We start from the raw sequence: 12,366 nt of genomic DNA, 5'->3' as shown, positions 1-12,366 counted from the left end.
ACTCCTCCTCCTCCTCCTCCTCCCAGGCTTAAGTGATCCTCCCACCTCAGCCTCCTGAGTAGCTGGGAGCTCAGGCATGCATCCCCATGCCTGGCTAATTTTTTGTAGAAATAGGGCTTCACCATGTTGCCCAGGCTGGTCTTGAACTCCTAAGTTCAAGGAGTCCACCCAAAGTGGTGGGATTACAGGCATATCCACTGCACATGACCTATAATTACTTTTGAATTAATTTTGATATATGGTATAAGGAAGGGGTCCAACTTCATTTTTTTTTTTTTTCTGAGATGGAGTCTCGCTGTGTCACCGAGGGTGGAGTGCAGTGGCACAATCTCTGCTCACTGCAACCTCTGTCTCCCAGGCTCAAGCAATTCTCCTGCCTCAGCCTCCCAAGTAGCTGGGATTACAGGTGCCCGCTACCATGCCTGGCTAATTTTTTGTATTTTTAGTAGAGATGGAGTTTCACCATGTCGGCCAGGCTGGTTTTGAACTCCTGACCTCAAATCATCTGCTTGCTTTGGCCTCCCAAAGTGCTGGGATTACATACATGAGCTACCACACCCAGCCTCAACTTCATTCTTCTGCATGAGGATATCTAGTTGTCTTAGCATCATTTGTTGAAAAGACTATTCATTCTACATTAATTGTTTTGGCACCCTTCTAAGAGAATCTATAAATGTTTATGGATTCTCAATTTTATTCCATCAATATATATGTCTTTATTTATGCTAGTACAGAAAATGTGCGTCTTCCAACTTTGTTCTTTTTCAAGATTGTTTTTGCTATTCTGGGACTTAAGCATTTCCAAATGAATTTTGGGTGCAGTTCATTAATTTCTTCTAAAAGGAAGCTGCGATTTTGATAAGGATTGTGCTGAATCTGTAGATCAATTTGGGGAATATTGCTATCATAACAATATTAAATCTTGCAATCTATGAACACAAGATTTCTTTCCATTTATTTTGTTGTTCTTTCAACAGTGTTTTGTAGTTTTTAGTGTACAGATCTTACACTTCTTTTGTTAAATTTATTCCCCAATAATTTACGTTTTCTAATTTTTAATATTTGTGGGTACATAGTAGGTGTATATATTTATGGGGTATGTGAGATATTTTAATACAGGCATACAATGCATAGTAATCACATCAGGGTAAATGGAGTATCCATCACCTGAAGCATTTATCCTTTCTTTGTGTTATAAGCAATCCAATTATGCTCTTTTAGTTATTTTTAAATATATGATAAATTATTGTTGACTGTAGTCACCTTGTGCTATCAAATACTAGATCCTATTCATTCTATTTAATTATATTTTTGTACCCATTAATCATCCTTACTCCCCATCCCCCACTACCCTTCCCACTCTCTGGTAATTTTTATTCTACTGTCTATCTCCATGAGTTCATTTGTTTTAAGTTTTAGCTCCCACAAATAAGTGAGAACATATAAAGTTGTTTTTTGGTGCTTGGCTTATTTCATTTAACATAATGACCCCTAGTTCCATCTATCTTGCTGCAAACGGCAGAGTCTCTTTCTTTTTCATAGCTGATTAGTACCCATTGTATATATGTACCACATATCCTTTATTTATTTGGCTGTTGTAGACACTTCGGTTGCTTCCCAATCTTGGCTAGTGTGAGTACTGCTGCAATAGAAATGAGAATGCAAATATCTCTTTGATACACAGATTTCCTTTCTTTTGGGTATATACCTAGGATTGTGATTGCTGGATCATGTCGTAGCTCTATTTTTAGTTTTTTGAGGAACCTCCAAACTGTTCTCCATAGTGGTTGTACTAGTTTATGTTCCATCATTGGTGTATGAGTGTTCCCTTTTCTCCACATCCTCACCAGCATTCGTTATTTCCTCTCTTTTAGATAAAAGCCATTTTTTCTGGGGTGAGATGATATCTCAGTGTAGTTTTGATTTGCATTTCTCCTATGATCAGTGATGTTGAGCGCTTTTTCATATACTTGCTTGACATTTGTATGTCTTCTCTTGAGATATGTCTCTTCAGATCTTTTGCCCATTTTAAAATCAGATTATTAGATATTTTTCCTATAGAGTTGTTTGACCTACTTATATGTTCTGGTTATTATCTCTTGTCAGATGGGTAGTTTGCAAGTATTTTCTCCCATTCTGTGGGTTGTCTCTTCACTTTTGATTGTTTCCTTTACTGTGCAGAAGCTTTTCAACTTGATATGTCCCATTTGTCCTTTTTTGCTTTGGTTGCCTGTGCTTGTAGGATATTACTCAAGCAATCTGCCGAGCGTGGTGTCTCACACCTGTAATCCCAGCGCTTTGGGAGGCCAAGATGGGAGGATCATGAGGTCAGGAGATCAATACCATCCACAAGGTTAGGAGATAGAGAGACCAGTGAAACCCTGTCTCTACTAAAAATACAAAAAATTAACTGGGCGTGAGGGCACCTGCCTGTAGTCCCAGCTAATCAGGAGGCTGAGGCAGGAGAATCGTTTGAACCCGGAAGGTGGAGGTTGCAGTGAGCCGAGATTTCACCATTGCACTCCAGCCTGGGCAACGAGTGAAATTCCATCTTAAAAAAAAAAAAAGAAATCTTTGCCTAGTCTAATGTCCTATAGAGTTTCCCCAGTGTTTTCTTTAGTAGTTTCATAGTTTGAAGTTTTAAATATGTCTTTAATCCATTTTGATATGATTTTTGTATATGGCAAGAGATAGGAGTCTAGTTTCATTCATATGCATATGTATATCCAGTTTTCCCAGCATGATTTATTGACGAGACTGTCCTTTTCCCATTGCATGTTGTTGGCACCTTTGTCAAAAATGAGTTCACTGTAGGTGTGTGGGTTTGTTTCTGGGTTCTCTATTCTGTTCCATTGGTCTACATGTCTTTTTAAGCCATGCTGTTTTGGTTACTTTACGACTGTAGTATATATAATTTGAAGTCAAGTAATGTGATTCTTTTTCCAGTTCTGTTCTTTCTGCTCAGGATAGCTTTGGCTATTCTGGGTCTTTTGTGGTTCCACATAAATTTTAGGACTTTTATTTTCTATTTCTGTGAAGAATGTCATTAGTATTTTGATAGGGATTGCATGGAATTTGTAAATTGCTTTGGGTAGTATGAACATTTAAACAATATTGATTCTTCCAATCAATGAACATGGAATATCTTTCCTTTTTTTGGAGTCCTCTTCAATTTCTTGCATCAAATATTTTATACATTTTATTGTAGAGATCTTTCACTTCTTTGGTTTAGTTAATTCCTCGATATTTTATTTTATTTGTAGCTATTATAAATGGGATTACTTTCTTGATTGTTTGTTAGATTGTTTGCTTGTTGGCATATAGAAATGCTACTGATTGTTGGTGTGGTGGCTCATACCTGTAATCCCAGCACTTTGGGAGGCTGAGGCTGGCAGATCACCTGAGGTCAGAAGCTCGAGACCAGCTTGGCCAACATGATGAAACCCCATCTCTACTAAAAATACAAAAATTAGCTGGACATGGTGGTGTACATCTGCAGTCCCATCTTCTCAGGAGGCTGAGGCCATCTACTCAGGATTGCTTGAACTGGGAAGTGGTAGTTTCAGTGAGCCGAGATCGTGTCACTGTACTCCAGCCTAGGTGACAGAGTGAGACTTCATCTCATTAAAAAAAAAAAAAAGAAAGAAAGAAATGCTTCTGATTTTTGTATGCTGATTCTGTATCCTATTAATGCAACTTTAATGAATTTGTTTATTAGTTCTAATAGTTTTTTGATGGAGTCGTAAGATTTTTCCAAATATAAGATCATATATTCAGCAAACAAGGATTATTTGACTTCTTTATTTCTGGTTTGGAGACCCTTTATTTCTTTCTCTCATCTGATTGCTCCAGCTAGGACTTCCAATACTATGTTGGATAACAGTGGTGAAAGTGAGCATCTTTGTCATGTTCCAGATCTTAGAGGAAAGGGTTTAAGTTTTTCCTCAGTCAGTATGATACTAGCTGTGGGTCTGTTGTATATGGCTTTTATTGTGTTGAGGTATGTTCCTTCTATACCTAGTTTTTTTGAGGAATTTTATCATGTAGAGAATGTTGAGTTTTATCAAATACTTTTTCAGCATCAATTGAAATGATCATATGGGTTTTTTTGTTGTTTGTTTGGTATTTTTTGTTCATTTTTTGAGACAGAGTCTCAAAAGCTACCTTGGCCACACCCAGGGTGGTGTGCACTGGTGTGATCTTGGCTCACTGCAACCTCCGCCTCCCAGGTTCAAGCAATTTTCCTGCCTCAGTCTCCTGAGTAGCTGGGGTTACAGACATCCGCCACCACACCTGACTAATTTTTGTATTTTCAGTAGAGATGGAATTTCACTATGTTGTCCAGGCTGGTCTTGAACTCCTGGCCTCAGGTTATCTGCCTGAATTGGCCTCCCAAAGTTTTGAGATTACAGACGTGAGTCACCATGCCTGGCCTGATTATATATTTTTTGTCCTTTATTCTGTTGATATGATGTGTCACATTGATTTATTTACATATGTTGAACCATCCTGGCATCCCTGGGTTAAATCCTGCTTGATCACGATGAATCATCTTTTTAATGTGTTGTTGAATTTGGTTTGCTAGTATCTGGTTAAGGATTTTTGTATCAGTATTCATCAGGGATATTGGACTATAGTTTTCATTTTTTTGATGTGTCTCTGTCTGGTTTGGGTATCAGGGTAATACCAGCCTCATGAAATGTGTTTGGAATTATTTCCTCCTCCTCCATTTACTGGAATAGTTTGAGTAGGGTTTGGTATTAGTTCTTCTTTAAATGTTTGGTAAAATTTAGCAGGGAAACCATCAGGTCCTGGGCTTTTCTTTATGGGGAGACTTTTTATTATGGCTTTGATCTTATTGCTTGTTATTGATTTGTTCAGGTTTTGGATTTCTTCATGGTTCAATCTTAGTAGGTTGTATGTGTCCAGGAATTTATTCATTTTTTCTAAGTTTTCTAATTTATTGGCATACATAGTTCGTCATTGCAGCCTTTAACAATTTTTTGAGTTACTGTGGTGTTGGTTGTAATGTCTCCTTTTTCATCTCTGATTTTATTTATCTTGTCTTCTTTTTTTCTTAGTCTGGTTAAAGGTTTTTATCCTTTCAAAAAACCAACCTTTTATTACATTAATCTTTTGTATTTTCTTTGTTTCTATTTCATTTGTTTCTGCTCTTTATTATTTCTTTTCTTCTACTAATTTTGAGTTTGGTATGCTCTTGCTTTTCTAGTTCTTTAAGTTTCATTGTTAGAATATTTGAAGTTCTTCACTTTTTTGATGCAGGTGCTTAGAGCTATAAACTTTCCTCTTACTACTGCTTTTGCTGTTTCCTATAGGTTTTGGTATGTTGTGTTTCTGTTTTTACTTGTTTCAACAGATTTTTTAATTTCCTTCTTAATTTCTTCATTGACCCACTGGTCATTTAGGAGCATATTGGTTTTGTTTGCTTGTTTCTTTATTTTTTTGAGACACAGTCTCGCTCTGTCACCCAGGCTGGAATATAGTGACACTATCACAGCTCACTGCAGCCTTGACTTCCTAGGCTCAACTAGTCCTCCCACCTCAACCTCTGGAGTAAAGGGGATCACAGATGCACCACCATGCCTAATTTTTTTTTTTTTTTTGAGACTGAGTCTTGTTGTCACCCAGCCTGGAGTGCAGTGGTGCCATCTCAGCCCACTGCAACCTCCACCTTCTGGGTTGAAGCAGTCTCCAGCCTCAGCCTCCTGAGTAACTGGGACTACAGGCACGTGCCACCACACCTGGCTAATTTTTGTATTTTTAGTAGAGATGGAGTTTCACCATGTTGGCCAGGCTGGTCTCGAACTCCTGACCTTAAGTGATCTACCCATCTCAGCCTGCAATTACAGGCGTGAGCCATCATGCCCATTCCCGACCTTTTTTTTTTCTTTTTTTTTTCTCTAGTTAGGGTCTCCCTGTGTTACTCAAACTGGTCTCAAACTCCTGGGTCAAGTAATCCTCTCACCTTGGCCTCCCAAAGTGTTGAGATTACAGGTGTGAGCCACTGTGCCTGGCCAGCAGCATATTGTTTAATTTCCATATGGTTGTATAGTTTCCAAAATTTCTCTTACTATTTTTAGGTTTATTCCATTGTGGATATTGATATAATTTTATTTTTTTTGAATTTTTAAAGACCCGTTTCGTAGCCTAATGTATGGTCTATCCTTGAGAATGATTCGTGTGCTGGGGAGAAGAATGTATATTCTGTGGCTGTTGGATGAAATGTCCTGTAAATATCTATTAGGTCCATTTGGTCTGTGGCGCTCAGTAGTTTATTCTTTGTGATGCTTTTGTGAGGAGAATTGTTTGACCTTTGTGAACTCATTTTGTTCTAATTGTGTGTGTGTGTGTGTGTGTGTGTCTGTCTGTCTGTCTGTGAATTCCTTAGGCTTTACTATATGCAGAATCATGTCATCTGCAAATAAGTTAATGTTACTTCTTTTCCAATTTAGATGTCTTTTACTTAATTATTCTATTTGATTTCCACGGGTTGAAGCTCCACTACTGTGTTGAACAGAAGTAGTAGAAGTGGACCTTCTTGAATTGTTCTTGATCTAATGGAGAAAACATTCAATCTTTTGCCCTTAAGTATGATGTTAGCTGTGGATTCTCTTGATCAGATTAAGGAAGTTCCTTTCTATTCCTAGTTTGTTGAATGTTTTCTGTCATGAAAAGGTGTTGAATTTTCTCAAATGCCTTTTCTGTTTCTATTGACGTGATCATTTGGTTTTTATCCTTAATTCTATTAATGTAGTGTATTAATACGTTTTTGGATATTAAATTGACTGCATTCCTGTGATAAATCCTACTTGGTCATGGGGTATAATCCTCTTTATATGTTGCTGCATTCAGTTTAGTAATATTTTGTTCAGAGTTTTGTATTAATATTTGTAAGGGATATTGGTCTGCAATTTCTTTAGATGTCTGGTTTTGGTAAAAGGCAAAAGATTTTATTTTTCTGAAGAGAAACCAGAACATTAGTTTTAGTATCAAACTAATATTGGATTCACAGAATTAGTTGGGAAGTGATTCTTACTCTTCTGTTTTTTTTGGAAGAGTTTATGAAGAATTGGTAGTATTATTATTTTTTTAAACATCTGGTAGCATTTGTGAATAAAGCCCTTGGGCCTGAGCTTTTTTTTTTTTTTTTTTTTGAGAGGGAGTCTGGCTCTGTTGCCCAGGCTAGCATGCAATGGCGCAATCTCGGCTCACTGCAACCTCTACCTCCTGGGTTCAAGCTATTCTCCTGCCTTAGTCTCCCAAGTAACTGGGATTACAGGCACCCACCACCATGCCTGGCTACTTTTTGTATTTCTAGTAGAGACAAGGGTTTCACTGTGTTGGCCAGGCTGGTCTTGAACTCCTGACCTCATGATCCACCTGCCTCAGCCTCCTAAAGTGCTGGGATTACAAGTGTGAGCCACCACTCTCGGCTCTTTTTTTTTTTTTTTTAATGTGGGAAGTTTTCAATCTCTGTGTTATAGGTATATTAAGTTTTTCTTCTCGAATCAGTTTCAGAAGTTTGTGTCATTCTAAGAATTTGTTCACTTCATCTAGATAAAATTTGTTGCCATACAGTTGTTCATAGTATTCTTTTATAGTCTTTTTATTTCTGCAATGTTAGTAGTCATGTCCCTTCTTCAGATAAGTGTTTTGTTGTTTTTGTTTTGCTTTTGAGACGGGGTCTCACTTTGTCACCCAGGTTGGAGTGCAGTGGCTCTCTGTAGCCTTGACCTCCTGAGCACAAGCGACCCTCCCACCTAAGCCCACTAGTAGCTGGAACTACAGGTACACACTAGCACACTCAACTAATTTTTTTGTATTTTTTTTTTTTTGTAGAGACAGGGTTTTGCCATGTTTCCCAAGGCTGTTTTCGAACTCCTGAACTCAAGTGATCTGCCAGCCTCAGCATCTCAAAGTGCTAGGATTATAGGCATGAGCCACTGTGTCTGGCCCTTATAATTGTTAAGAATAAAAGCTCATTGTCACCATTAAAGATTCTATGAGGCCAAGCACGGTGGCTTATACCTGTAATCGTAGCACTTTGGGAAACTGAGGTGGGTGACTCACCTGAGGTCAGGAGTTCAAGACCAGCCTGGCCAAGATGGTAAAACCCCATCTCTACTAAAAATACAAAAATTAGCTGGATGTGATGGCGGGTGCCTGTAATCCCAGCTACTTGGGAGGCTGAGGCAGGAGAATCGCTTGAGTCTAGGAGGTGGAGGTTGCAGTGAGCCGAGATTGCACCATCATACTTCAGCCTGGGTGACAAGAGCAAAACACCGTCTCAAAAAAAAAAAAGATGCTATGAAAAATTGTAGGGCCAGACTCAGTGGCTCATTCCTGTAATTTTAGCACTTTGGGAGGCCAAGATGGGCAGATTGCTTGAGCCCAGGAGGCGGAGACCAGTCTGGGCAATGTGGTAAAATGCTGTCTCTACTAAAAGTACAAAAAATTAGCCAAGTGTGGTGGCACATCCCTGTAGTCCCAGCTTCTAGGAAGGCTGGGGTGGGAGACTCACCTGAGCTTGGAAAGTTCAGGCTGCAGGGAGTCATGAATGGGTCACTGCACTACAGCCTAGGTGATGGGAGTGACACTCTGTCTCAAATAAATAAATAAATGAATAAATAGATAGAAATTTAAACAATAGAAACAAATTTTTTTAAGAGACAGAGTCTTGCTGTGTTGCCCAGGCTGGAGTGCAGTGGCACAATCACAGCTCACTGCAGCCTCAAACTTTGGGGCTCAAGTGGTCTTCCTGCCTCAGCCTTTGAAGTAGCTTGGGTTGTAGACATGAGCCCCTGTGCATGGCCACATTTTAAAAAATAATTTAATAAAATGGGCCTGATGGAATCTTAGGTGAAAAGGACAAGATATAAAAGTCTACTTACAGTTTTTATCATTGTAATTGTTGTAAGAGTTCTTTATATATTCTGAATACTAGACCTTTGTCAACTATATGTTTTGCAAATATTTTTTCCCATTGTGTGGGTTGTCTTTTCACCTACTTGATAGAGTCATTTGATTCCACTTCTATTTTTAAGGTTAATTATTTTTTATTTAAATAGCCTTTGCACCTTAATTAAAAGTGTCACCTCATGAAATTCTGTTGACTCTTTGGTATGAAATAATGACTTGTGAATTCCAATGTACCTTTGAATATGCACCTGTGTTTTCCTTTGCTCTTTTCCTTAAGTAAGGAAGAAAGTATATGTCAGTTATTTTTCCCAGAAATAAATAGAGAAGAAATGTTGACAAATTTACTGTTTTCCCCTGCAACAGAATGCATTAGTAAATATAATGTATTCCAAAAATAAAAGGGATTGTTTTGTCAGTTACATTCAATTACACTGAATACCAGTTGTCTTTATGATGTGCTGATATTTTACATTTTCCTGAAGAAATAAGAAGGCCATTCTGTTTTGGGAAAAAAAAGAAAAAACAGGAAAGCTCAAGCAACTTATCCTTCTCTCCCCTTTGGGATTGAGAATGTGGTAGTGGTAAGAGTTACTTATGGCCAAGACGCACATGGAGACTATGATAACAGAAGTGGAAATTGAGCCTACATTTCATTTTTAGGGAAAATTTGTTTTAATGCCATGTTCTTAAGACAACTTTTCTTGGTGGAAGAAGAAAATAGTCATGAAGAAGGTAAGAATTAGACATGTGAAGAAAAAATAATTTTAAAAAATAACCTTGGCCAGGTATAGTGGCTCACGCCTGTAATCCCAGTACTTTGGGAGGTGGAGATGGGCGGATCACCTGAGGTCAGGAGTTTGAGACCAGCCTGACCAACATGGAGAAACCCCATCTCTACTAAAAATACAAAATTAGCCGGGCATGGTGGCGTATGCCTGTATCCCAGCTACTCGGGAGGCTGAGGCAGGAGAATTGCTTTAACTTGGGAGGTGGAGGTTGCGATGAGCTGAGATCGCACCATTGCACTCCAGCCTTGGCAACAAGAGTGAAACTCTGTCTCAAAAAAAAAAATAAATAAAATTAAAAATTAAAAAAATAACCTTGTTTGGGTCATACAATAGTTGATGATTTTTCATTGACTTTGTCTTTCATCACTGATGATACATTCACCTCTATCCATGCTCTTTACCTTTTTTTTTTCTTTTGCAGCTTATAGTAGCTGTTGAACAAGAAGAAATTCCCAGACTTAAGGCTCTATATGAGAGAGGCCTGCAGAATGGTGTCCAGGGCCTGAGGCTGATTCAGCAGGAGGATATAAAAAAGAAGGAGCCATATTGTAGGGTAAGTGATTAACCAGCTTCATGAATATGTTCAAAGGGATGTTTTCATTTAGGGCTTAGTCCTGTGATATGGAGGCTGAGGGGTGAGTTAATAGGAGGCAGGAATAATATAAAATCAGATAGATGATCCTGTCACAGATGTAGTAGACAAAAGAGGGCATTGCCACAAAGTCTGATTTCTTTCTCTTTGAGAAAATACCAGATCTGACCAACATGACAAAGATAGGAGGCCTGAGACCATATGGCATGTTTGGAAAACATGGAGCAGTGAGGTGTGGTTGGGAGCATTGGGTGGTATATGAGGGAAAGATAAGGGATGAGACTGGAAAGGCAGGGTTAGGCCCACATAAAGGGCTTGGCATTCAGCCTTACTCTGCCTGTAATAAAAATCAGACACTATAGCTGCCTCCTGGTTAAGATGGATAAGGCTGGCATGAGTTTGAAGAGTAGCTTGTAGAGTATCTTCCATAAAACTTGCCGTAGGGGAAAAAACATCTTTATTCATGAAAGAGACATGAATAGTAATATAATAGTTATTCTGCATGTTAACTTTCACTGATAGCCTTTCAGAGACTGTTAGTCCAACTTCCCAGTTCCACTGACTGTTCCAATGAATGGCTAATTTTCTCCTGTGGGTAGAAATTTAACTGTTCCAATAGCTGGACTCCAGAATCCTGTCTCAGAGAATGTGACCTTGAACTCACTATCAGGCAGTGCTTTTTAACTTGGTTTAGAGAAACATTATGGGAAATAGGCTGAAAAATATGTAGACTATTAGACCATTTATTTGTTCATCTACATCTCTCAGATGACACGCCTACACTGCAGTGTTTTGCCTTCCCCATTCTACTCCTTGACCCCAATTACTGTCTTTGAATTGTGCTTTGGTTTTATGGTATCAGCCTATGGAGAATCAATCACTTTGGGCTCTATTGTAAGGATGTGGTTGAAGACGTAGGTTATTCACTGTGTTAAATGACATCTTGCTCTGATAACCTGCATGAGAAATTTCTCTCAGATCTTAGTTCTGAGAATAATTTTATTCTTCCTAACCAGAGCTGGTTTGTTTTTATCTTATGGACATTGAGTAATTCAACTGATTGCATTGCCCTGTTTACTTTGACTGCAGGGATGCTCAGAGACACATTTGTGCTGTACTCCTGCCAGGTATCTGGCGCCTTAAGCATAAATTTTTATTTTTGTATACTAACTTTTCTCTTCAGTTTGTCTTATCTTTCCATCCTCCTTTTCTATACAGCCTAGTTTCTTGGAACTATAATGTACAATGGAAATCATAAATGGATAGCTTAGTGAATGTTCACCAAGTGTGATCAGCACCCAGGACAACAAACAAATGTTACCAACCTCCCAGTACTCCCCTCATGTTCTTCCACTAGAACATTGCTCTTAAGGGTAACCACTGTCCTGACCTCTTACATCATAGGTGATTGAATTTTAAGTAAGTAGAATGATATGATATGTATTCTTTTGTGTCTGAGCTTTTTTTTTTTTTTTTTTTTTTTGAGATAGGGTTTTGCTCTGTTGCCCAGACTTGAATGCAGTGGCACAGCAGTATCATAGCTCACTATAACTTTGAACTTCTGAGCTCAAGTAATCCTCCCACTTCAGTCTCCCAAGTAACTGGGACAATAGGACTGTGCTACCACACCAGCTAATTGTTTTTATTTATTTTTTATTTTTTTATGGAGACAAGGTCTCACTATGGTATCCAAGCTGGTCTTGAATTCCTCGGCTCAAGTGATCCACCCATCTTGGCCTCCCAAAGTGCTAGGATTATAGTTGTGCCCAGCTGTGTCTGGGTTTCTTAAGTTTAGTATTGTTTATGAAATTCATCCATATTGTTACATATATTTGTAGTTTGTTGTTGTTGCTGTATAATACGTCATTCGTATGTATGTATGTAGAACGATTCATTCTACTGTTGATGGGCATTTGGATAGTTTCTAATTTGGGATTCTTCCAGATAATGCTGCTATGAAAATTCTAGTACATAGGTTTTGGTGAGCACACATATACATTTGGATGTATACCTATGAAGGAACTTGCTAATTTGCAATTTATGGAT

The 12,366-nt window shown here is 38.4% G+C and overlaps 1 protein-coding gene across 2 annotated transcripts in view; it reads left to right on the top strand.

Moving 5' to 3' along the window:
• Window positions 1-12,366, top strand: part of L2HGDH (L-2-hydroxyglutarate dehydrogenase) — a 72,411-nt gene that overhangs the window by 8,784 nt on the left and 51,261 nt on the right. For both annotated transcript variants that reach the window (XM_012456247.2, XM_012456248.3), the window contains exon 4: window positions 10,150-10,281. In XM_012456247.2, coding sequence (XP_012311670.2) covers window positions 10,150-10,281 — 132 coding nt within the window. The remainder of the gene's footprint in view (window positions 1-10,149; window positions 10,282-12,366) is intronic.

Source organism: Aotus nancymaae, unplaced genomic scaffold (genome assembly GCF_030222135.1).
Source record: "Aotus nancymaae isolate 86718 unplaced genomic scaffold, 86718_ANA_hifiasm-v0.15.2.pri h1tg000062l, whole genome shotgun sequence".
Lineage (NCBI taxonomy): Eukaryota > Metazoa > Chordata > Mammalia > Primates > Aotidae > Aotus > Aotus nancymaae.
The sequence above is the reverse complement of the archived record's forward strand: the minus strand, read 5'-3'. Positions and strand labels throughout refer to the sequence as shown.